Consider the following 25,205-nt stretch of genomic DNA (forward strand, 5'->3'; position numbering starts at 1 on the left):
CACGTTCTAGTAGTCGTAGACGCGACCTGGCCGTAACTGCATCGATAATAGTTCAGTTGGTTAAAGGCAAGATGGGGGGTCACTAAGTGGACACAGGGACAGGGCCGTGCGGCGAGGGGAGGGTCGGCTTGCGGCCACTGATTAGTCGTGGTTAGATCGGGTACGTCGTAGTATTTGACTTGGAGTTCAAGTGATGGTTAGCCACGACGATAGCAGAAGCTAAGTATAGTTTTGAGGACGAGCTTCTCAGATAGCACTGATGCGGGCCGTTCAAGTACGAGCCGAACCGAAGAAGCTGAGATTCCATTGAGTATTGAATAGAGCCTTCAACGAAACCTCAAGACCTCAGGTCTTTTACTGCCTCTTTGGGACTTTCTTTTCTCTTTCCCCAATGCGGATTAGTGTTTCCGGATTACGCGTTGATCCGTAGTCACCGGATGGGGATTAGTGCAAGCAGTGTCACAGGTGACCAGATGCTTATGTAACTTATGGCACGTGATCTCGGCCATCGTGTCTCTCCGCCAATCAGTGGACAGGGGTTGGAGAGGGGAGGCTGGGCAACCACTGCTGTTGTCCACGGTATCAGTCCCTTTCCGCCTTGGAAACCGCCAGTCATTGAGACGCGCCCTCATGTTTCCTCCCATTCCCTTCCATCCCACACCACACCTTTCATCCTCCACCCACTTTTCCCCCAACCGCCTGCTTTTCTCGATTTAATCCGACCCCCTCATCCTTCCGTTTCCCCTCCAACCTATTGATATAGGGATTATACTGGGGTCGCAATTTACGCGACTATCATTCCAACACATTTTACAATCTCTACCTGATTCGAATAGATCGTGTCAGTGTGGTCGTACCTCGAACGCCGTAGGGGGCGAAGCACCACTCGCTGATCCTTTTGTTTTCGGCTCCCGGCGCGTCATCGTACGTTGGTTGCCAGGGAACTCATCACCACACCACAACCAAACCCCCCCCCCCGGCACCGGGCGGGTTTCTTTTTGGAAGAGTCCCTACTTGTCGTTGACTTCCTTTAAGCATTATCCTGAACCGATCTCCTACTTCTCACCGCTGATATGTTCTATTCGGAGACGCTTCTGTCGAAGACCGGGCCGCTGGCCCGCGTCTGGCTGTCCGCTAACCTAGAGCGCAAACTTTCTAAGTCGCATATTTTGCAATCCGATATCGAAAGTAGCGTCAGCGCCATTGTCGACCAAGGACAGGCGCCCATGGCCTTGCGACTGAGCGGTCAGCTGCTGTTAGGTGTTGTCCGTATCTATAGCCGCAAAGCGCGTTATCTCTTAGATGACTGCAACGAGGCTCTTATGAAAATTAAAATGGTATGTCTAGTCGTGAATCCTGTGGATACAATCGCCTATCGCTGACTGCCTGACTGTCCAGGCCTTCCGTCTCACGAACAACAACGACTTGACGACCACGGTCGTCGCACCCGGTGGCATCACATTGCCTGATGTACTCACCGAATCTGATCTATTTATGAACCTGGACTCTGCTCTTCTGATACCGCAGTCGCTTAATTTGGAACCAGAGGGCAAGCGACCGGGTTCTATGGATTTTGGTAGTCAACTGCTCCCTGATACTGGTTTGCGGCGCTCGGCCTCGCAAGAACCCGCACGCCTCGAGGACCACACTCTGGTTGATTTGGATCTGGGCGAAGATGAAACACCTTTGGGTCACGACTTCAGTATGGAAGTTGGTCGAGATGCTCCAGCACCACGCCCCGTCGAAGAAGATCTTTTCAGTGATGGTGGAAAGTTCAACGACGCCGACAATTTGCAATTGGACCTTGACCTTGGTGAGGACGACGCACCGTTGGACAAAATGGATCTTGGCGATGATGGCCTCCATGATAACTTCATGCAACTGGACGACCATATGGACCTCGGCCCCGACGAAGAAATTGTTCCGGATGCGGATGAGAGGTTCGAACGTGAAAGTACCGTCTTGACCGACATGTCGGAGGAACGAGTCAACCGGCTTCTCGATCCAGAAGAGGAGGCCGCTGCGAATGAAATGGGAAATGAGGAAGGTGGGGAGGAGATGATCGCCCAACACGAACAACGGGCTAAGCGGCGCAAGGTCGTTATTATGGGTCTTGACGAGGTAGCGGATCTCCGGGAGCATGAAGTCAAGAAACAGGATAAGGATCGCGCGCACATCTTGAAGCCTTCGTCGTGGCTACCCAGGGACCCTGTGCTACTGACCCTGATGAACATGCAAAAGAATGGCGACTTTGTGTCGAGCGTGCTCGGTGGTGACCGAGGACGTGGTTGGGCCCCTGAACTCCGGGATTTGCTCTCGTTCGACACCGTCCAGAAGGCTGGTGAGTTGAAGCGGAAGCGTGACAGTGGAATCGCGGACATGGATGTGGAGGCCGCTGCCGCTCCAGCATTGGAACTTGGCGAAGAAGAAACGATCTTGCCGATCGATGAGGGTGTGGGAATGGATTCTACTCTTCACCAGCGCTCGGACATCGACTTTCCAGGCGATGAGGAGGACCACCACGGTTTGCACTTGAGTGAAGACGAAGGAATGGACCACACGCTGGAGGAAGTCGATGATACGATTGTACAAGACAGCGGACCTGTCTCTCTCGGCACGAAGCATGCTGTTCACATTCTTCGTGAACGTCTCGGGGAATCGGCAGAGGCACAGAAGAAGAGCGTCAAGTTCCAGGAAATCCTACCGGAGAAGAAGGCCTCCAAGGCGGATGCGACCAAGATGTTCTTTGAGGTCCTCGTCCTGGCCACCAAGGATGCTGTTCAGGTCGAACAGCGTCCCGAGACTGTTGGCGGCCCTCTCAAGATCCGTGGCAAGCGAGCTCTCTGGGGCTCATGGGCTGAGGAAGGTGCCAATGAGGAGGCTGCTTCGCAGGCCACTCTGGCTGCCGCTTAAATGGACCTGGGTGACTTTCTCTGTGTGCGTGTTCGTGTACATCTTTGACTGTAGTGTGTGCGTGTGGAGGCTGTGATGCCCTCGGGAACCGTTCGACTTTGTGTATCGGCGATTACTTTATTGTGGAATCGATTGGCGTTTTGGGGGTTTATCTCTCTCCTTGGGACTGAAAAGGCGGTTATTGAATGAATTCTTCTGAAGAGCTGGGATCTTGCTCTGCGGGTTGTGAGGCAAAGATTTTGTTTAGGTGATAGCTATGTCTTCTTTAAGTGTAATAGAAGTAAGTCATCTCATTGACGAGAGTCCTGGTCAATTGATTATCTATGTACTAAATAGTAGTCGTAGTGCCTGCCTTACATTTTCCTGTGACCCATGGGTCAATCATGACGGCGAGTCAACCAAAACGTCAACTGGCGTCATCGCTGCCAGAACAACTTCATTTTATAGGGGCAGCAATTGAATCTGGCTCCGTGTTACTCACTCAGTCTTTTACTTATCTATATATTTGAAAATAATAAAATTAATGTAGTCTCGGGAATCACCACTTAGTGTGGCTGCTCGGTCTTTGCTCGAAGCCGAAGGCGAGACTAAGAACGGCCGACGAACCCCAAACGATCAGCGCGATAAGCTAACGCGCTTGGCTGGATCCTCTTTCATAAGCTGCGACAAGCTGGACCTTCTTAGAACCACAGAATTAGGAATCCATTCCCCGCGGGACGGCTTTCCTCACTTTACTGTTCGGAGTGGGGATTCCGTCCAGCTGCCATTTCCTCGAACGTCTCTCTCTGTCTTGCCTCCTCCGTTCTTCATCTCTGATTCAGTTATGTCTTGCTTCTTCTCAAATTCTTTCCTGTTCCTATAGCTTGAGCCAAGCCGCCACAAGCTTTAGTGGCAGTAATTAGCCGGCAGTTGTCCGTTTCACGTTGAATTGGCCTGCAAATCGCTTCTGGTCCCGCAAACAGTATACTCCGTACGCACACGCAACTGAAACTCGAGCTCGACGAGCATAACACCGCGGCAAACATACACAAACAACAAATATTGAGTAGGCAAGGAGGCTTCACTGGAGCTTGAAAGTCAGTCTTTCGCATGGTCATCGATGGTTCTTCACATTGTCTGGCTCGGGGACTATGTCTGAACCAGTGCAGGCGGGGGTCTCTCGAAAGACGTCCGAGCCATGTCTCGACCGAAACTCCACGAGTACGCACCATGACATCGAGGAAAATGTGGACCAGAGAAACCCGGAATTCGAAGTCGACGGCGCTTTCGCTCCCATCAACGGTCGCGTTACATCACATGAGAGCCAGATGCGCCGAGTGCACTCGCGCAGCTACTCTTTGACTGATGGCTATAGCTATAACATACCGGATGACGATGAGATCGAGAAAGTTCCAAGTCGAAAAGAGGGCTTAGCTGCTGATGACCCAGATGCTTTTATCGTCAGCTGGGACGAGCATGATCCGATGAATCCGCGCCGATTCAATACCTTGCGAAGATGGCTGATCGTGGTCATTTGCTCCCTAGGCTCGCTTTGCGTGTAGGTGCTCAATGCTGATGCGAGTATCTTGCCAGTGCTGATATTGCCGTCTTCCCGAAGGACCTGCACGTCCTCTATGTACACTGTCACCTACAATCAGATAACAGAGGAGTTCAACTGCTCTCGATTGGTCGCGACGCTGGGATTGTCGTTCTTCATCTGGGGTCTTGGTAAGTCGACGCAATCAAACCAATTTGTTCTTCCACAGTGTTGTCGATGCTGATGTATAACTCCTGAAGCGGTCGGGCCACTGTTCTTGGCTCCTTTATCTGAGGTTCGTGTAACTGCGGGTCCCTTGTTCAGTGTTCAGTGGTCTTGACCATTAACACAGGTCCATGAATACACTGACCCTTCGATAGTTCTATGGTCGACGATATATCTATATCTGCTCATTCTCATTCTTCTTGATTTGGCTCATCCCATGTGCAGTAGCCAAGAATATTCAAACTATGATCATCTGTCGCTTCTTCGGCGGCATTGCTGGCAGTGCGTTCCTTAGTGTCGCCGGTGGTACCGTAGGCGATTTGTTTGCCCGCCATGAACTGAGCGCACCAATGATGCTGTACACCAGTTCTCCCTTCATAGGTCCGGAGCTGGGCCCACTGTATGTTCTCAATTCCCATAACATGATGTTGCCACTGGTGCTGACAGCTTTAGTGTTGGTGGATTTATCAATCAATATACCACTTGGTAGGTCCCCTGCCCTATATACTCATCACGCTCGGCTTACCACTTTGTCCGCTTGGTTTAAAGGCGGTGGACGTTCTATGTTCTTCTCATATGGACGGGTGCACTGTTGGCCTTGATATTCTTATTTGTCCCGGAAACGTATCATCCTGTGTAAGTGCTTCTCTCTGCTTTGAGCTTATACCTTGTAGAAGAACGTCATTTGACATTGACCTTGCAGTCTTCTCAGGCGCAAAGCACAAAGATTGCGCGATGAGACAGGCGATGAAAGGTGGCAGGCACCGATTGAGAAACTGCAACGATCGGTAGCACAGACAGTCTTGCGGTCCACTTACCGACCCCTCCTGCTGCTGACGATGGAGCCGATGTGCCTTAACCTTTGTATATTTTCAGCTATTTTGTTGGGCATCCTTTATCTGTTCTTCGGTGCGTTCCAACTGGTCTTCCAGAACGTGTATGGCTTTGAGCTGTGGCAGCGCGGCCTCTGCTTCCTTGGCCTCTTCGTCGGCATGCTCATTGCCATCTTCACGGACCCGCTATGGCGGCGCAACTATGTCCGCCTGGAAGAGAACCATGAAAAGGCAACTGGACAGTTAGATGACTTCCAGCCTGAGTGGCGGCTCCCACCAGGTATGCCCAACTTGTTCTAGCTTGTTGTTTTGTTGAGCGGCTTCTAACGTCGGAGACGATGCAGCGATTGCCGGAGGTCCGCTTGTAACCATTGGTTTGTTCATCTTTGCCTGGACGATCTATCCTCATGTGCACTGGATCGTACCGCTCATCGGCAGTGCATTCTTCGGAGCTGGGTAAGCTTGTCACTTTGTCCGAGTCTACTGCTTGTAGCAATCCTCGCCCAGGTACGGGCCTTCTCAAAGCTTTTACATTAGTTCTGATTTGTCGCACCTAGGACTATTCTCGTGTACTCGGGGATCTTCACTTTCCTGGTCGACGCGTATCCGACGTTTGCTGCTAGTGCCCTGGCCGCGAACAGTTTCGCGCGCTCTATCTTCGGCGGCGTCTTTCCTCTTTTCGGTATCCAAAGTAGGTCTTGCTTGTTCCAAAGTGATTGTAAGACCATGATATTGGCATCATCATGCGAGTTGGACCTTGGCGGATATAGTCTGCTTCCAGCCTTTAGTGACGATGTTCTTGTTGAGATCTGTTGACTTTGGACACATTGTATTCTGACCGCCGCTTGCTAACGAATGATTACAGTGTACAACAACTTGGGCTATCACTGGGCAACGTCACTTCTTGCTTTTCTTACGCTTGTCATGGCACCATTCCCGTAAGTACTCAACATTGCGTGTTTAGCAGGAGTGTCTTGAGTTATTTCGTCTTCCCTCAATCTTACCCTTGCCGTGCCGATGGACGAACCACCAATATCCCCTTGCATGAGGATCTGCAGCGGCGGCAGTTTGACACCTCGGACGCCTGGGAATGAACTCCACAGCTTTGATCTCTCTCTGGCAGCAGTCTCTCCGTTGTGCTCAACGACGCTTTGAGTCTTGCGATGAGTGCTGACTATAATGCTTCTTCCGGGTAGATACATATTTTATCTTTATGGCAACCGCATTCGAAAGAAGAGCCGATTTGCTGCATGATCGGCGTCCAGCATAATTCCCTGGGTGTCGAGGGTGTTGGTACCGCCTGACGGGGCATAGCTTCGTCATCTAGCTTTGACCGATGAGACAGAATTCAAATCACCCTTTAGTCATGACCCCCGAACAAAGACAGTATCCTGCAGCTACTCTTAGCACTACCGTTGCCGGGCTTGCTTGAACTACCGATGGCGACCCCAGGCGATCTTAGCAAGTCTAGCTGTTATTTTCACGATCGCCACAAACCAATTAAGAGATACACATAGAGATTTCATTCCTTTTCCCTAGCGGACTAATGATGTACAGATAGACAGCGCCATTCAACGATACCTAGGAAAACTACACATTATAACATGACCAATTACAATCCAGAACCATGCAAGCATCCTACCCTTTTCTATTCTTTGTATCCCAAAAGAATCACATCATCTCTTTTAACCGAGGCATACCCCATGTCAACCTCGACTAGGAATCTGAAGCCTGGGAGCAGAAACCATGGTCATACCGGACGATTTCGGGCGACGCGGACTCAATCCAGCGGAAAGACTCGGGGAAATTGCAACAAATGGCTCACAGCCACACGCCAATCAGAAGCCGCATGGGCCTGCGAGGCACAACAGAGCCTGTTCTAGTAGGGATGTGATTGGTGCTCGGGTTGATCTCTGAGGCATTTTGTTTCCTTCGAGTCGGTTTTTCTGTTTTTCTTTTTCTTTTTCTTTTCTTTCTGTGTTCCTGGGAAGTAAGTCGGCAGATTACACGTGGGAGGATTTCGAAACTAAGCCACGGGAGTGGAGGATGTATACTAATTTGTACTGTGAATGACGGTAACCCGTATGGTGCTGCTGTAAGTTTACAGGGGAAGCTTCGATGACTCAAAGAATTGATTGGCTTGTGAGGAAGGAATCGTTGCTTCAATTGAGACTATTGTACTGTGTGTACGTAGTTCACGTTTTACTGCTTGCCAAGTTGGGGATCCTTCTCGTCCGTTTCAAGTGAATTGATAAGAAAGAAAACAGTGGGGATGCAGAAAAAGATGTCAAAGAAGAGAAATCGATAATCAGATATACTTCGAGTATTGATGATGTCTTCTTCCTGTCAATCACATGCGGCGGCAGCACATCTTCACATGGATGGCTCTCTTGCTGTCACAAAACCCTGGTTGATAAACAGCTCTGGTTTTGAGTCATACTTACAGCCTGGTTCCCTCGACAACAATGATTCAAAGACTTGACAGAACAACATCTACCTTGTATCTACATCTGCTTCTTATTCTTAAAGCGATCGAAAGGGATTGAATTTACCGCGGAAACATCGGTAATCAAGGTTAGTCTCCGGTGCGATGGACAATGACACGCGACACACTGTATTACGAGCCTGGTACGGTAACCGTACTGAAACCATCTATCCAGCATCCTAGACAGTAGACACCCTCGTGTCGTTCGCTCAGCTCGCTGCCTTTTTTTTACCTTTAGGATTTTCGCCAATCTTGAATTCCCTCATCTCTCTCTCCCTCTCTTTCCTCTTCCAAGGCTTGGTCGCACCATTTTCTTCTCTCTTTCTCAACCCTTTCCCCGCGTTTTATCCTTCTCCCTCTCCCCTCTTCAAATCTTTTACCCCTCCTGTTGCAATCTCCCCTCCCCCCGGGTTCGGTGCCTTATAACTCCTCCCCGATCGACTCTCGCCGCGCCTACCGGTACTCTTGGATTTTCCCCGCAGTCTCGACAAACTGAGCCCAGTCCTCGCTCTCCACTCGGCATACTATTACGAATTAACGATCCCCTCTCCCTCGAACCTCGCCCGCGTGATAGTGAAAAGATCGCTAGCAATCTAGTCTTACACGATCTTCGTCTGCCATACTGTCGCGCCAGAATCTCCTTTCCGATTCTTTTATCTTGAATGCAAATCGCCCCGTCGTCCGGTGTTCGGTCCCGCACGCAAGGCCCTTTCAGCTCTTTCTCCGCCCGTCCGTTTGCTCTCCCCTCCGTTTCTACGGTCGGTTCCGCTCTTCGTTCCGTTCGCATTTTACAACCTCATTGACTATATCTCGCGCGCCATTGATTTGATGCGCCTACACTACGATACAACTGCATACCTGCTCCTACCAGATTAATCGCCTGGAAGACCGCCCACGGAGTTGAACTCGAACAAGGGAAACATCGTTGGCGCTAAGGCTGGTGACACATCCTCGGCTACATCACCCGCATTCGAATCACTCAGGTGGCAAGACTGCTCTTCGAGACAAAATCGCACGTGCGCAACTCGGCTCTCACCCTACACCGACTTACCGAGTCACCGCTCTGTCGGGCTATTCATGCCGGAATGAACGTAGACGCCAAGGAGAAGAGCTCGCCTGCTCCGTCGGTAGAGCCCATTGGGTCCAATCACGACATCAGATCTGCCGATGAACACTCGGAAACCCCCAAGATGGAGGTTAACGGCGACGAGAAGGACAAAGGCATCGTGTCGCTTGGACAGAAGTCGGCCAATGCAAAGGATCCGTCGAGACCGCGGAGGAAAAAGGCTCGCAGGGCTTGTTTTGCTTGCCAGCGGGCGCATTTGACTTGCGGTATGACTGGCCTTGTCTTTAGCTTTCCTTACCCCCGCCCCCCCCTTTCCTTCTCTGCCATGGGCATGTTTCGTGCTTTTCTTCATATTTAGTCGTTCAAGCGCTTTACTGCGCGCCCTCTGGGCAACGAGTTGCGGCATTCCGGTCGTGCAGCCGGAGTATGGACGTGCAACTAATCGAGCTTTGCGCGCAGGTGATGAGAGACCGTGTCAGCGGTGTATCAAGCGTGGCCTGCAAGATGCATGTCAGGACGGGGTCCGGAAAAAGGCCAAGTACCTTCATGACGCACCCGATGGGGCGTTGATGCCTGGCATTGGTGGAAACTTTTACAACAATCCTATGCGTAACAATAGTCTGCCGCTGTCGAGGAACGGTGCAAACGCAGTCAATGCGACCGCTCCGCAGAATTCCGGTGCCAGCTTCTATCCAACTCCCCAGTCTACGTCATACAATGTCTACCAAGAGAACCCCATGAATCAAGCGTCGTTCACCTCGCAATCGCCCGTCTCGCCTTCGTTCAACCTCAAAGCCACCCCCACCGCTCGAAATAATAGCTTGCCAACCTCAGTAAATCAGCAGCCACCGGCCACGAATGCCTCGGGTCCGCCAACTCAGCCTCCCAATCCGTTCGCCGGTCCGTTCTTCGATCCCAGTGACCCCGCACTTTTCAATTTTGATCTTTCTAGCATGAACTTTGAGAACCGATACGGCGCGCTGGAGTTCGGCATGCTGGGACACATGGCGACAGGCGCTGGGGATTCACCGAGCGACTCAGCCACGCAGCGCGGGTCCATGGGCCGCAGTGGCTCTGCCCAGTTCGCTACGACTCCAATCACTGGAGGGCCTGGTTTCGGGGAAAGTCCCGGCAACCAGCAACCGTTCATGTTCGGTGACCCGCTCTTGAATGAATGGCCGAGCAGCCAGGCCCCAGGACAGGCGCATGTCAATGTCCCTAGCGTCTACCCCCAGTCAAGTCAGGGGAATGTGATACCTGGCCATCTGTCCAAGGCCGATGCGCCTCATGCGTTTGCGATTGAAAGCGGACCAGGCCATTTCAACAGCCCTGGCGCGACGACTAGTCCTCGGATGACGAGCGGCTTCGAAGATTCTCCGTTTAGCACTCCTATTGCTAGTAAAGCGAATGGGTTGGCTCCGAACAATCAACGACCCGCTATCACGACACCTAGTTTGAAGCACCAGAATCTGCATGTGGGTGTGCGCCGGCGACAACGGAATCCATCTTCGATCTACGAAAGTGTAAAGGAGCCTTACGCATATACCAGTCGCTTTCACAACCTTACTGCCTTCATCCAGCGGCGATTCAGTCCGCAGAAGACCCTACAGATTGCCAAGGCGCTGGCATCGATTCGGCCCTCGTTTATTGCGACTACCAAAACGTTGAACCGAGACGATCTAATCTTTATGGAGAAGTGCTTTCAGCGGACGCTGTGGGAATACGAGGACTTTATCAACGCGTGCGGTACACCTACGATCGTATGTCGTCGAACGGGCGAAATCGCGGCGGTGGGAAAAGAGTTCAGTATTCTGACTGGATGGAAGAAGGATGTGCTTCTCGGTAAGGAGCCGAATCTGAATGTGAACACTGGGGGCACCTCGGTCCCAAACTCGGGGGCTTCCTCCCGCAGTTTCACTCCGCGCGGATCGGCGGGCGAGAGCTCAACACCGGGGCGGCCGCACCCCGTGTTCCTGGCAGAGCTGCTGGATGACGATAGCGTGGTGCAGTTTTACGAAGATTTTGCCCGTTTGGCGTTTGGCGACTCTCGTGGTAGTGTGATGCGGACGTGCAAATTGCTAAAGTACAAGACGAAAGAGGACATGGAGCTGGCATCAGAGGACAACCAACGGTGGAACAGTCATCTGCGCAAGGGCGGAATCGCTAGCGAGGCGGGAATGAATCAATTGGGATTCAAGGATGGCAAGGTTGATTGCGCCTACTGCTGGACAGTGAAGCGCGACGTATTCGATATCCCGATGTTGATTGTGATGAATGTGAGTATACCTGCAACGCTTTCTGACAATGTATAAATGCTAATAGTACATTAGTTTCTCCCATGCATCTGATTGCGCATTATGGATGATTCCTCGCTCGGACCATGATGCGAAGGCGTGGACCCCATTCTGTTTATTGCTGCTTGATATTTCTTGTTTTCTTCAGTACCATACCCAGGCCGGATTGACACAAAAGTATACTTGATGAGCCTTTCTTTGTTTTCTTTATGTTCTGTTCGTGATGGCTGCATTTGGAGGCTGTCTGGTTAGGACCTTATCCCTTTTTGTATCGGTACATATTGATGCACCGCATGATTCCCATGGAGCTTGCTGTTGATTTCGTGTTACATGTGGGTTTCATGATAGAGTGGTGCATGGACGTGACCCATCATCCTATTCATCTGGAGTTTCTGGTTGGGCTTGTATTGTACATCCTTCAGTCACTTGCTGTACATGGATCGGGTCTCATTCGACCTGGAGCGATCTGGGAACGAGAGCAACCCAGGAGTGAGCGAGTGGGAGAGCGCGTGAGCGCGTATTATAATAGGAATATGTTGATAGCAGACAAAGCTTGTCACTGGACCCCTATCCAGCTGAGTGTCTTGCGGGATGATGGAATTTCAAGTTGCCATAGCTGGCCCGCGCTCTCCCCCCCACCCTCCTCTATGACTTATTCACTCTGTTGTACTATGATATAGCTAAGCGTCATGCGCTTTACATCCCCGTGATCAGAAGTAGCACCCTCGAGGGAACAATACACATGCGAGCCAGTTGAGCAGCGGCCAGGTGAAGATAGGGGAAGATCGAGTAGGTTACTTGCTATCAGTCGGACTGGCAGGAATTCAGCCGACAGCCCGGTGAATACTGACCTTGCATGATCATATTCATGAACTGTAGTCTCACTTTACTCCATGTCTTTTGTCTCTGCAGATAGCGATGGGTAGTTCATGGTATGATGCCATCGTGATGAAAAGGTACTTGAAGTAGGTTCATGTGACTGGACCTTATAGACTTCTGTGGTTTTTCTCAGGTCTGCACGACTCCTAGTCATAATGGACTAGACCGTCTAGAGACCGAAGTACAGAGTAGTCATGGCCCGGATTTGTCCACTCTTTCATGCACGCGCCACTCTCCGAGATCTATTAATCTGGCCATAAAACCGAAATACTACAAGTTTCAAAAGGGAAAAGCACATAAATTTTGTCACCGCAAGCCGGTAATCGCAGATTCGACATTTAAGCCAATAACTGTCTAATCCAAAGCATAGCAGATGTATGTGTACAACACGTTTTTTCTTGGTTTGCACTTCGCTCCAGGAACGATTCTGAGGGAACAAGGACAAGATGTCCATCTATAACCGGCCATGGATCTTGGAACGAAAACGCAATTTGTCATCCACCATATCTTTCATCAACATGTCATCTTTAAGCTAGATTTTCCCCGTCTTTTACCCGTACACCGAAAGAAGAACGGATTAGGAAAATACCGTCGGAAAGGAAAAGAAAACCGGACAAGATTGATGGCGATTAAGACCGCGCCTTAAAATGCCCCAGGAATAGAGACTTGAAACATGCTTTACAGCATGAGTCTCTCGACCTTGTCCTTGAGGGTACGGATCTGGCCCATCAGGTCACTGGCCTCGTTGGTGGTGATGCTAGCGGCAATGACGGGGCGGGAAACACCGCAGGCGCGGCCGAGAGCCAGCTTGCTGGGGACGAAGACGTAGACGCAGTTCTTGTCCTCGGCGAGAAGGGGGATGTGCATGACGATAGCGAGGGGGGAGGTATCGGCAGCGAGAATGACCAGTTCGGCGGTACCACGGTTAAGGGTCTTGGTGGCTGTGAGAAGGGAAATGGATTAGTCGAGAGGGGAAGGTGTGAGAGATTGGTTTTTTTGAAGGGGAGGGGAAGGGAAATGCTCACCCTCGTTGGCTCCCTTCTTGAGCTGGCGGTAGTGAGAGGCCTGTTGGACAAGGTCCAGGAGACTCTGGGTCAGGCTCTCGTCGGCCAGAGGCCAGGCTGTAGTGGAGGAAGAAAATGTCAGTCTATTGGTTTTTTTTTTTTTTTTATGGCCGAAAGATGATGGAAGGTTGGATAGAGTCTTACCAGCAGAGGTATCAGCCATGGTGATAAATGGGTGAGTTTATAGAAGGACGAAGGTGTCGAGAGTTGAGAGAAGCAGGCTCACGCAAAGGATCACTGCCGCGGTGCAGGTCGAGATGCTGGAGATAAAGGTGAAGGTGGTGATGGTTGGAGACTCAAGTTTTAGTAGAAGGTCCGGCTGCGAAAAGAAAATCCTTGGAGGCGGTCGCAGGGGTGGGGCGGGCTAGGTGGAAGGCAGTCCTAAACCCATTTGGGGCAGAATCCCAAAGTCTAGAACGGAAGGGGAAAATCTTGATGTCTGAGGAATCAGGCACTAAAGCCATGTCAGGCAATAGTTAGTTAAGTCACGGGTTTCACTTGCGCTAAGGGGCTTGTCATCTGCCGGGATGATCTACTAAAGGTATGGATATTATGCACTAGCTCTGCTAGCTGCTCGTTACGAGGTGTTGCAAACAGCCAGCACAATCGGTGCACAATTGGACATTGTCTCCCTCGAATTGACACCAATTTGAGCCTTGAGGTTTATATTAGGTCAATTTGCTAGAACTTGGCGCCTGCCATCCACGTCGATAGCACGACAGGGACTGGCTGGTCCCCAATTTAGCTCGTGAGCCGGTGTCTTGGATTGTAAATAAACAAACTATAGTTATTAGCTATGATTGCATCATGTCACCGCGACTAATGACTCCCAAGTGGATACTACACATTGAGGCGAAGCTGGCAAGAACATAAGCTACCGCACTAGTTGGCCAACCCTACGCAGGCCGTTCAGGGGAAGGCCCATACATGATCTTCCCCAGCCTGATCCACTGACGACGTATGATGCGACCGTTCGGTGATCACATGGACACAGATAGGGACTGAGCAATCCGGGGCCCCAGCTGCGCAAAGTCCGCCTGCTGAGCGTCCAAGGAGTCCATCTACCGAGTAAAACAGGACGATGACGTTGCACGCCGCATTCCATAGGTTTGCCGCAACAGCCGCAAGTGGCCGGCGATCGAAATGATTATATTGATAGCAGTGACTAACCGGCGCGACGGACTTGATCCCAGCCTGAAATAACCCATTCTGTACCACTCTTTCCGGACTTCAGCCGGAGTCTCATTCTACCCGCCGGCAACCCTTTCAGACCCATGAATGAATAAGAGCCATCAAACCCAGAGGAGCAAATAAAACGCCGAAAACCCCACGACCAACCCATGATAATACGCAACCAGATGCCGGCAAAGGGCATGCAGAGAAAGCGACAAAAAAGCAATCATCACGTCATTCTATACCATGCTGCTGTTTGAGACGTTCCAAATTCTCTTGCCTTTCCGCCAAGTCCTCTTTCGACCTAAGCATTTTTTCCGGCTGGTGGTATAAAACTGGGAGTCGAAGCAGACGAGTGTCAGCCAGTCTGTTCTCCAATAACGGATCCACCGCATAAAGAAAACATACCAACGAGATATCTGTTCTGGAAGTTGAATCCATTGAGCTTATCGCATGCCTGTTTGGCGTCGTGAACGTCTTCGTATACCACAAAGGCAGTGCCCTTGGAGTTGTTTGCGATTCCCTGACGTATTTGTCTAAACGGAGAGAGCGTTAGTTCGCTGATTCGACGGCAGTTGGACGACGGCGCGTGAATCACAGAGAGGCCTACCGGATAGGACCGAATTTGCCAAAGAGGTCGAAGAGTTGCTCCGCTGTTACGTTGTAGCTGGACAGAAACCACCTTGTTAGCCTCCAACTCTACTTCCAAACAGATGGTATAGCCCCTCGCTTGGGGTATGGGATAGATTGGCTATGCGACGATCGACTAGCGGGTTCGGTAGATTCCGATGGAGAGGGAGAGCATACTTGAGGTTCTTGACAAAGAGAATCCTAGGGTCTGTTAGTTAGGAGTTCGACAGAGCTCGACGATCTGCTCCAGAACATAGGCATCCCCAGTCCCCGGGCCCCATGAGCGCAGCGGAGACGATGGCGGATTACCGGAAGGGGAGGGGCAGAATTGTTCGAACAGAACCTACCGATTGGCTTCGGGGGCGAGCTTCCGGCTCATTCTCGGGCGGGACAGTAGAAGCTGTAGAGATGTCGTGAAAAAAAAGATTGAAGTCGAGTCAGATACCCAACGGGGGTCTGGAGAGAGGATATATGAGAAGGAGGAGAGGAGGAAGAGACAAGAGAGGAGCGAGAGAGAGGGAAGCAATATCCGCGACGAGCACGAGGTTCGGGAGACTGACTGCCTTGCCTAATCTGGGTTAGTGGCCTCGGGGGAGCCTCACTTTGATGGGAGTGAATGGAGCAAGAGATGAGGAGGAAACGGGCCAAGCAGAGGTTTATACAGCTTAAAATGAAGGGGAAGTATACTTGAACTCAGAATATGACTCTGTAGCCTTATATTGCAAGCTAATTGATTTGAGACGATGTGAAGATCATCCTTTGTTATGCATGAGGCTGGTGCCGCAAACGACTACCATTTAAGATATTTCTGCCTGAGGCATGTTGCAAGAAGCCAGCCGGGACTTACTCTGCCTCAGTAAGTTGCTCTCTAACGCGCGCCTCGTCCTCCTCCTCCTCCTCCTCCTCCTCCGTTCGGCGACGACCTCCTAGGCTCCTCCCCTCTCCTCTCCTCTCGGCTCATCGCCGCCCATCTTCCTCTTCCCAGACCCCTCCTCCCCTCCCCCACCGTCCATTCTCGAGGCGCATGTTTTCAATCGCTTGATCTCCTTTATTATCCTGTTTCTGGGCCTTCTGTTCCGCCATTTTTCATCTCCGCTCCGCACCCCACCGTGGTGCAGCCCTCCGTCTGCTTTCCTTGCGCGGTCTCTTGCTTCTCTCCCGCCCGTCGGCAGAGGCTCGCTCAACTTCCCCCCCTCAACCTCCGCCGTGCGACTCTCCTCCATCGACCTCCTCCCACCTCCTCCTACTTCCCCCCTCACACCTTTCCATTCGGGCTTGATATTTCATCTCATTATCCCTCGTGCGCGCTTCATTCTGCCAGGAATGACTTTCTCTTTGCCTGCGGTGGCCCGTCTCTAGCCCGTGTGGTCAAATATCCCCGCTTTGCACCCGTCTGCCGCAAGCACAGCTTGCCTCCTCCGGGGCGCTTTTCGCTCTTTTACCGCTCGATTTCCCATCTTCAGACCTCATTATGATTAGTGCAACTTCCTTTTCTACCCATCTTGGGACTCGTCCGCCGCGTTACCGCACTCCCTCACCTCCGCGACGCGCCGTCGAGCCGATTTCACCCTGCTCGACCTCCGACATCCGAGCCTCATGGATTGACCGCAGCATCTCCAGGGTGGCTTCCTCCGATCGCGATCAATACCTCCCGCATCATAGTGGCTATCATGCTGCAGACCAATCAGCTTCTCATCGACCGAGTCATGGCAGATCGAGTTCGACCATCGACGCTCTCGCGACTATCGCTTTAGCGACAAGTCCTACCTTCGCACCTCTCTCCTACCGACCTCCTTCTCAAAACTCCACACCCGCACTGTCGCTTTTCCCCTCTGAACATAATGAATCATCCGAACGTCCCGTCAAGCGACCGCGCTCAGAAAAACACCAATCGCCGTTTTCCCCACACCGGTCGCTGCCCGTGTCCGATGCAAATTCTTCTTCGCTGCTTGACAGCATGAAGACGGATGCAGAGCTTCTATTAAACCTTGCCCGACCTACCAACTTCCAGCCTGTCATTCAATCCGCAAAACGAGTTAGCATAGATGAAGCCGCTCATTACCACGGCGATGAAACACGGCGTTTCGACAGGGCTGGATCCGCCATGGGATCATGGGTCACTCACACCGAAAATTCCACCCACAATCCAGCGGGCAGCAGCACTCTGCCACCAGCCCGAATGAGGTCACAATCCGATGGATCAGCAGCCATTGCGCGACCTTCAATACAAGGCCTGCGACCTAACACCAGCTCATCAACTCTTCCTCCGATACTTTGGCAAGATGAAGAGGATGCCGAGGACGAACACTGGATCGCAACTAACAACCAGAACTTAGCTGTCATACAATCCAGTGTGCAGGGTGTAGATGTCATGCGCGGTAGTCATGCAGGACCGATGCAGGATTTACCTTCCAAGACGGAGGATGATACCGAATCGGACGTGTCTAGCCAGGCCAGCTGTGCCGCTTGCAATCTCGTCCGCATCCCAGTCGATACCGGCGAGCAGGGTGATGTGACCTGGATTAGTTGCGACGGCTGCAAGCGCTGGTTTCATATCGTCTGCGCTGGGTTCAAAAACGATAGAGAGGTACGGACTGTGGACAAATTCATCTGCCGCAGCTGTGGACCATTTCATGGACGGACAACATTCGTCCGCAAGTCCTCTCGAGCCCGTACCGCAATTGACTATGCCGGCCTCAATCAAGGGCTAGTCAAAGCCGCCACGGATTCATTGGCACACCATTACATTGAACCCATTCGCCAAGGCAAGATCCGTTTCCTCCCCGAGAACTTTCCCCGCATGCGCCCAGAGCTCATTACGGCTGAGTACTTCGAACGAGGCAGTGGCATGACGGAACCGATAGTCGTTCCCGCCAAGTGGAACTCCCGGGACTCGATCCCGACCCTAAGCGCGGACTTAGACGCACTGGCGCAAGAGGCACCCACGCAAGAGATGTTCGATGAACTTTTAGACCATCTCGATGTGGAAGAAGAGGCCTTCAGACAAGTGGTTGACTGCGGCCAGGATCAACTGGACATGGTGATACCTCAGGGCCTAACAGTTAGGCATGTGGCTGAGCTTTACGGACCAGATGAGAGGGTTGAGGTAATCGACGTCAAGTCACAGCAGGGAGAGGACAAGAGATGGACCATGCAAAAATGGGCTGACTACTACGAGAGCACTGGTGAGAAAGTAGTGCGAAATGTCATCAGCTTAGAAGTGTCTCAGAGTCCATTGGGCAGGCTAATCCGACGGCCAAAAGTGGTTCGTGATCTGGACTTGCAGGATTCAGTCTGGCCTCAAGAACTCCAAGCAGTGGGAGATTACCCGAAAGTTCAGTTCTACTGCTTGATGTCCGTGGCCGATTGTTATACTGACTTCCACATCGATTTCGGCGGATCATCAGTCTATTACCATATCTTGAAAGGCAAAAAGACCTTCTTCTTCATCCCGCCTACGGACAAGCATTTGAAGAAATATGAGGAGTGGTGCAACTCGCCCGCACAGGATACCACCTTTCTTGGTGACCAAACTAAGGAATGCTACCGCGTGGACCTTGCCGAAGGTGATACGATGTTGATTCCTTCTGGTTGGATTCACGCGGTGTGGACTCCGGAGAACAGTCTGGTCATTGGTGGCAACTTCTTGACAAGACTGAACTATGGGATGCAGATCAAGATTGCAAACATCGAGAAAGACACGAAGGTTCCAAGGAAGTTTCGTTATCCTTTCTTCCAGAAAATCCAGTGGTACACCGCGTTGAAGTACCTCGAGGAAGATCCGGTCCCCCAGGGCGTTCTCGACGCATTTGGACAGGATGAAAATTATCGATTCCATCGGGAATATCCCATTTACTATGAGTTTGGAGAGCGGGCGAATACTGCACCATCTGGCTCTCCTTATCACAATTCACGCTTCTATTCGCAAGCGGAATTGGAGGGCTTGCCAGACCTTGCGAAGTACCTTCTGCGTACGGCCTTAATCGCTGGATCCTACATTGTGGAAGGGGTGACGACGGATGCTAGGAATGCAGTCAAACGATCAATACCGAGGATACCAGGCGAGCCAGTCGACATTGTTAAGCAGTTTGCAATCTGGGTTGCCTGGAAGCGCGGAAACGAGAAAGCACCTCAATGGACTCGCCCTGGCGTGATTGAAAGCAACCCGAAACTCGGTCTCACCGAGAAAAAGCCAGCTGGGAGACCTAGTCGTCGCTCAGAGCGCAACGTGGACAATCAGCGCACTTATGCAGAGAGGCAGGCTGTGCAGCGACTTCCAGAGCTACCCCAAGATTCGTCGAATTATTCTAGCAGCAAGAATATTTCTAGAGTGCCTTCGACGACTGCGGAGACTCTTATGCCCGCCGTCTTCACAAGCGCCAACGCCGGTGTCAAAGAGGAGCCTGTGTCTAAGCCTCGAACAGCACCTCGAGGCTCAGGGTTGGGTCCTAAGCGGGTTGCATGTGATGCTTGTCGCAAACGCAGAATTCGCTGCCATCACAAAGACGAGCAGAGTGATGGCTTTACATCGAAACAGACGGCTATTGGTCCTTATGGTACCGGGGCCCATTCGCCGGCGCATGACGCGGCGTCTGCTCTGAATTCCTTGGCAGCCATTGCTTCAGAAGCGGGCCTTCAGGACAATGGCGTAAGTAGGAACTTAGACCGGTTTGATGCCTCTATGATCACTGTGGCCACCCCGCATGCACCGACCACTGGACTTAACGAATTTAGTCCCGACGGGCCACATACCGGAAAGAAAGGCCGAAGCAAGGCTTGTGATGACTGCCGAAAGAGCAAGGTTTGTCTAGCCAGCTTGCATCTTATAGCGCGCATTTGCTAACTGACCACAGCGCCGGTGCATTCATGATGAGTATGGGAGAATTGATCCCATCAAAGCTCAGGAAAGAGCGAAACCACGTGCCGCGGCCTCTGCGAAACGTGCTCGTCCCAATGAAGAAGGAATCGGCTCCGCTGTTAGTAAACGAATGAAGCACGAAAGCACTTCTCCTATCGCTAGGCCGCTCCATTTCGGCAGCAGAGACAACTGTATGCTGGAAACACAGGATCAACCTGGCCATACTCTTAAAGATCTGGACCTCAATGGCCCATATAATGATGCCTCCCATGATGCTCAAGACTCTCCGCAACAAGCAGCGGCGGACAAAGAAGCTCAGCTCGGGCAGACCTCATACGCATCCCCCCCGACGTTCCAGTCAGATACCGTGGTGACGAGCGAGGTCAACTCCGCTCTCGCTTCCAAACCAACAGCTACTCTTGTTTCGCCACCGACCTCGTTGGCAGATGAAACTGACGTACCCAATGATTATGCAGATGGCGAAGGAGAACATGTTGTAATCTTGCATACGCCCACTTCTAGCTCGCGACATTCTTCCCGCCAACCTCGCCAGGTCGACCGGTATGTTCCCGAAATTCATGCTATCAAGGCGAATAAGTCGACGATGCACACGCCCGGTGCACGTCGATCATCATTCGGTGCGTCGAGTACCGGTGTACGCAGATCAACTCCTGGCCCACCTTTGGGGATCAAGAAATCAGCATCGCGACCCTCGTCTTCACACAATGCAAAGAAGAGTTTCTGGTCGACGGATGAGAAGAAAGGCGAGCGTGCTGCTACGGCCTCCATCTCTCCGGGGCAAATGAACAAGCCGACAAAGCGCGCGGCTGACGACGAGCCGGACGCCGAGAGTCTTCGTCTAATCCGCGAACTTCAGGAAGCCGAATTCGGTTTACGGAAGCGATCTACAAGAGCGTGAATCGGGCTACGCTTCAGGCCGATCCGCTCAGTGGAAACCGATTTCCTTTTTTTCCTTTTTTTTTTCTTTTTTTTTCTCAGTCTTATCTAGATTGCCTTCATCGGGCAACCGGCTAGTCCGAGTCAAGGTGCCTCAAACCAGTCGGTTCGGCTATTTTCTAGGATGCGGAGTTTGAGAGTTTGTGGGAGTCTGGCGGACATGGTATCGCTTAAGTTTCTCTTCATTCTTTGATCAGGATCATGGTTTGTGATTTCATTTGGCGTCTTGTTGCTTGGTTGGGTGTTTTGCAGCTTTTCCATAACCCCATCTGTCTTACATCGTTCGAGAACCCTTTCAGCCTCTGATTTCTTTGTTGTGTTTGTATATCCGGCGTTGTTATTACACGGTTGGGCTGTTCTGATACAGCCGGTTGATTGTCTAGATGATGTTCTTTCTAGTCAAGCCGTTCCTTCTGTTTCCTCTTCATATCCGACACATGGTCAACGTTCAATTCCATCTTCACAATGTGATTTGTCCTCAGGATCTGGGGCACTTTGCAGCTTACTTGCTACCACAACATATTCTTCTTTTTTCTTTTCTTTCCAGCGCTGCTTCACTCTTACTTTTTAATCAGAAACACCCCCTAGAATCTATTCCCCTCGTTTGTCGGACGAAATAATAGGGTGTGGTTGGGTTTGCATTCAGTCTTCGCAACCTTGACTATCTCTCGTCTTGCTTTTGTTACTACTTCTTTCCTTGTTGCTTCCATGGAATTCCCCCTATTCGTCGATTGCCCTTGCAATTTGCCATAAAATATTCTGTAGCGAGTAATATCACAAACAAAGTTTCTATTCCATTTGATGTGGTTACAGAGGCAGATAGGTGTACTGTACAGTGAACAAGGTGGTTCTCCTTCGCCCCGGTTTCGTTCGGGTCCCTCTGGCTCCCGACCTGACATTGTTCTATTTCTTTACCCCTAACCGTCATTAACTTGTCTCTCTCTTTTTCCTTTTATGTCGTCGTCAGAGCGTTGTTATAAGAGATGAGCCTTCCCCCCATCCGACAGTGAGGCAACAACTAACTCCCTGATGGACTAATATGCGAAGCCGCGACTCCTCCATCTGGGAGCTACCACGCTGCCCTGGGCCATATCTAAACTAAGCTTCTACAGAACTTTACTTTCTATCTACCCCGCTGGGAAAAACGTGCGTTTGCTACCTCCCTACTTTTACAAACGTTAGTTCATTGATTGTTTTTCAATTGAAGTCAGAGGCGGCATAAGAAATAACTCAGATTATACAGCAATCGATAGGTAGCACGGCCAGCTGGGGAGAAGCTCATTTGTGCGCCGTATTTGGCACTGTAAGGCTATTCTTGATCGCCGCGAAAATAACCTTTGTTCTAAGCAAGAACAAAACGGAGCCCGGATCTGGTGAAAGTGTATTATTTAGTATTTAGTGGTAAGTGACTAACCGGTCGAATTTGGAAAGACAGAGAGTCGACACAGACACGCTCATAGGTTCACTGACATGATGCTTGGATTTGATAAAGACAACTCTACTCTGGTTTATTGAAAAATTGGACCTCAGAGTCAAGCCAGCGATGTTACTTGATTAAAATCAAGATGCTTCTATTCATCGGCACATCATCCACTAACACATAATATATACCCGATGACAGCAAGATAGAATATAATGACATAGAAAGGCCGTGACTTCATCGCTCAGTCCCCAGCCAGGATGAAGGTAGAGTTGCAAATGATGATTGTAGATGGGTAAATAAGTAATGACTCCTTGATCTTCATGTCTCTCATCGTCTCGTGGTTCGTTGGTTTCCAGTCCAGACCTGAACAGAACGCCAGTCATCAATGCAATCATGTGAAGAAAAAATAAATGCAAGGGTATATAATCCCACCAGAGATAGCAGGTAAGAATAAGCATGGGAACAAAGAAAAAGAGATAGATACTGGCACCCGAGACCAGCCTTTAGTTACGTCGATGCTCAGCCGGGTTTTCGGGGTCCGCAGTTGCCCAGCGACGGGGACGGGCATGTTCCCCAATGTAATTCTTGATCACACAGGGACTGTCATCGGCTTGCTGGCAGACTTTGTGCCGGTTAAGGTGCTTGAAGCGTGGACCTAGAGGCCCGTTTACATAGTGATACTGACCCGCAAATCGATATTGACGCTCATCACCTAGCGGGTAGAACTTGTCGCCCCAGTGCCCGTTAAAATAGAACCACTCAATCGGTGCCGAGGGGCTGACAGTGGAAGCCCGGAGAGTGTCGCTGGGAAAGTCATACGTATAAGTGTGCACGTTCAGGAGCGGATCCCACAAGGGACCACGATCGGTTTGGTCGTGTAGCAAGCCCCAAGGAAGAATATAGGCGTGCACGCCGGGAGTGGCATACATGGCATGGGTGCCAAGGGCGGAGTAGATAACCGGCTATCTCACGGTTAGTGGGGGTTATACTAGCGATCTGGGGCCGGATGGAGCAGTGGGGATTAATAATCACTCACCCGCTGGCCGATCTTCTCGACGGCTTCGTAGCTGTATGCTTCTCCCGCTGAGTGTGCGCTGAAAAAGAGAGCCTTTGGCCGGCCGTTGTGAAAACGCACAAGACAGTGTTCCCAATCTCCGACATGGTTGCCAAACCGCACGTTCAACACCACGTTGCCAAGATTAAAGCTGTAAAAAAAGAACCAGAAAGCATCCACAATGCCATTGCCTTTGTCCATCACCAGCAGAATGGCTGGCGCATTGCTGCGCCCACCCGTAGTTTCAACATGGATAGGCTCGCCGCCGAATCGTTTGCGCAGCTCATCCCGCAGACTCTCATCTTTTTGTAGATCTTCTGGACGAAGATAGCCAAGCTTCTCAGGCGACCACTCAGTTCTGTCGTCGCCTTCACTCACCTTCTCTCCTTCCGGTAAAGAATGAGCTGAGTCGTACCACCGAGCTCGGTCATCAGGCGTGTCATTCGGGATGGGCCCATCGACCCGACCATCCCAGTCAGGCCATGACGGTTCCAGATCACTATCAGGTTCATCCGGAATATTCTTATCGCCTTCCATCCACGAGGGTCGATGCTCGACATTGTCGTTGCTGGTGAGAAACACATTGTGCCCGTCCTGCCACTGATTCAATTGGTCGAGGTCATGTAGTGTGGGATGATCCAAATACGATTGAACAGGCGTGTAATTGAGCATAGGGGTGATATGATACAAGTGCTCGGCAATATCGCCGGGCCAAAATTGCTCATCGGAGAACAGATGAACGAGCGGCGCATATTGGAAAACGTAGCCTGGAATTTTGCGGCGGGAGCGTTCGGCCTCATCCCAGGCGGCTTCGGGATGCGCGGAATCATTAAATTGGGCGGCGCGCCAGGCGGAGAAACCCTCGTCCTCGGACCCTTGGCCGGCCGCCGCGATGGCCTTGTGGTGGCCGAAGCGGGGGCGCACCAGGCGAAAGTGGGCGGTCCCACATAAGCCGAACCACCGGCAAGCTTTCCGGTCTAACCAGGACGAAGATGACGAAATCCAGCGATGCTCGTCCTGATCCTCCTCGTACCAAATGAAGGCCGACGGATGAACAGCGCGAGCGACACTGTTGATCACGACGTAGGCTATCAAGGAGGATAGAGTCAAAATCGCTGCAGTCGTTGCGCGCACCATCTGTTGACCGACACTCGCGGGGGCGGCTAAATCGGCGGGTCGCGAATGCGATTGGGCTGGTAAGGCTAGCAACCCGACTTCGTCTGGATCGCGAATCTGATGCTCGAGGTCTCGGTTGGCAGTTGCCGGAGAAGGATGCGTGACCACTTGCCCGTTTAGGAGAGCAGTAGGCGTAATTGAGGATGAATCAGACACAGCGATCACGGTAGTCCCGTCAAGAGCATTGGTAGGTGACGAAGCAGCATGCGTGCCGAGCGGGGAGCAGGCACAGAGCAGCGATGAGGAGAATAGCAGTAGGCAGAGGAGGATAAAGGACGAAGAGCAGAAACCAGACCGAGCAACTAGGCCCGGAACTGAGTGCCAGGGCAGCAGGGGAGACACTATAAGAAGCCGAGAGAAACACGGTCATGATCCGTCAGCCGGACCAGGTCCGTAGGTCGAGAACAGCGATTGAGGAATGGAGTCAGGGTTCTTCGCTGGCCATGGAGCTGGCCGGGTAGGGCAGAGCCAGGGCGGCGCATCCGGGGACATCCGGATATGAAGAGGATCGCCATGGAATGGGTTGGCTTAGGGCTGAGAGCAACAGGGCATCGGGACGAACGGAAGGTGGGAAGACGAACAAATGATTAGATCATAAAGGAGGGGGAGAAGAGGAAAAACGGGGGGAAAGGGGAGACGGACGGATGCAGGTGGGGAGG

The 25,205-nt window shown here is 51.5% G+C and overlaps 7 protein-coding genes across 7 annotated transcripts; 4 read left to right on the plus strand and 3 right to left on the minus strand.

Annotated features, from left to right (window-relative positions):
• Positions 1-632: 632 nt before the first annotated feature.
• BO97DRAFT_378243 (kleisin alpha) lies at positions 633-3,183 on the plus strand. Its single transcript, XM_025693099.1, has 2 exons — positions 633-1,337; positions 1,399-3,183. The coding sequence occupies exons 1-2, from the start codon at positions 1,074-1,076 to the stop codon at positions 2,911-2,913; spliced, it is 1,779 nt and encodes a 592-aa protein (XP_025546746.1). The 5' UTR covers positions 633-1,073; the 3' UTR covers positions 2,914-3,183.
• Positions 3,184-3,631: 448 nt separating this feature from the next.
• Positions 3,632-6,735, plus strand: BO97DRAFT_378248 (MFS transporter; the record flags this gene model as incomplete). Its single annotated transcript, XM_025693100.1, has 11 exons — positions 3,632-4,450; positions 4,511-4,620; positions 4,690-4,724; positions 4,810-5,054; positions 5,108-5,140; positions 5,204-5,290; positions 5,358-5,767; positions 5,832-5,943; positions 6,045-6,178; positions 6,353-6,425; positions 6,684-6,735. Coding segments are annotated over exons 1-11 (1,698 nt in total), but the record flags the coding sequence as incomplete, so codon positions are not given.
• Positions 6,736-9,057: 2,322 nt separating this feature from the next.
• BO97DRAFT_356040 (transcription factor) lies at positions 9,058-11,386 on the plus strand (the record flags this gene model as incomplete). Its single annotated transcript, XM_025692156.1, has 3 exons — positions 9,058-9,304; positions 9,498-11,314; positions 11,369-11,386. 3 exons carry the CDS (start codon positions 9,058-9,060, stop codon positions 11,384-11,386), a joined length of 2,082 nt encoding a protein of 693 aa, XP_025546748.1.
• Positions 11,387-12,518: 1,132 nt separating this feature from the next.
• BO97DRAFT_408925 (ribonucleoprotein-associated protein) lies at positions 12,519-13,570 on the minus strand. Its single transcript, XM_025695966.1, has 3 exons — positions 13,420-13,570; positions 13,237-13,332; positions 12,519-13,152 (listed from the first exon to the last, which is right to left on the minus strand). Exons 1-3 carry the CDS (start codon positions 13,436-13,438, stop codon positions 12,890-12,892), a joined length of 378 nt encoding a protein of 125 aa, XP_025546749.1. The 5' UTR covers positions 13,439-13,570; the 3' UTR covers positions 12,519-12,889.
• An 816-nt stretch (positions 13,571-14,386) lies between these two features.
• Positions 14,387-15,579, minus strand: BO97DRAFT_399838 (putative pre-mRNA branch site protein p14). The gene is made up of 5 exons (XM_025694264.1): positions 15,426-15,579; positions 15,256-15,279; positions 15,059-15,115; positions 14,857-14,984; positions 14,387-14,783 (listed from the first exon to the last, which is right to left on the minus strand). The coding sequence occupies exons 1-5, from the start codon at positions 15,455-15,457 to the stop codon at positions 14,683-14,685; spliced, it is 342 nt and encodes a 113-aa protein (XP_025546750.1). The 5' UTR covers positions 15,458-15,579; the 3' UTR covers positions 14,387-14,682.
• Positions 15,580-16,549: 970 nt separating this feature from the next.
• On the plus strand, positions 16,550-21,241 carry jhd1 ([Histone H3]-lysine-36 demethylase; the record flags this gene model as incomplete). The annotated part of the gene is made up of 2 exons (XM_025694265.1): positions 16,550-19,879; positions 19,932-21,241. 2 exons carry the CDS (start codon positions 16,550-16,552, stop codon positions 20,853-20,855), a joined length of 4,254 nt encoding a protein of 1,417 aa, XP_025546751.1. The 3' UTR covers positions 20,856-21,241.
• A 1,219-nt stretch (positions 21,242-22,460) lies between these two features.
• Positions 22,461-25,038, minus strand: BO97DRAFT_446785 (uncharacterized protein; the record flags this gene model as incomplete). The annotated part of the gene is made up of 3 exons (XM_025698686.1): positions 22,461-23,278; positions 23,353-24,860; positions 24,933-25,038. 3 exons carry the CDS (start codon positions 25,036-25,038, stop codon positions 22,820-22,822), a joined length of 2,073 nt encoding a protein of 690 aa, XP_025546752.1. The 3' UTR covers positions 22,461-22,819.
• Positions 25,039-25,205: the final 167 nt, after the last annotated feature.

The sequence above is a fragment of the Aspergillus homomorphus genome (genome assembly GCF_003184865.1).
Source record: "Aspergillus homomorphus CBS 101889 unplaced genomic scaffold BO97scaffold_62, whole genome shotgun sequence".
NCBI classification, from domain to species: Eukaryota; Fungi; Ascomycota; class Eurotiomycetes; order Eurotiales; family Aspergillaceae; genus Aspergillus; species Aspergillus homomorphus.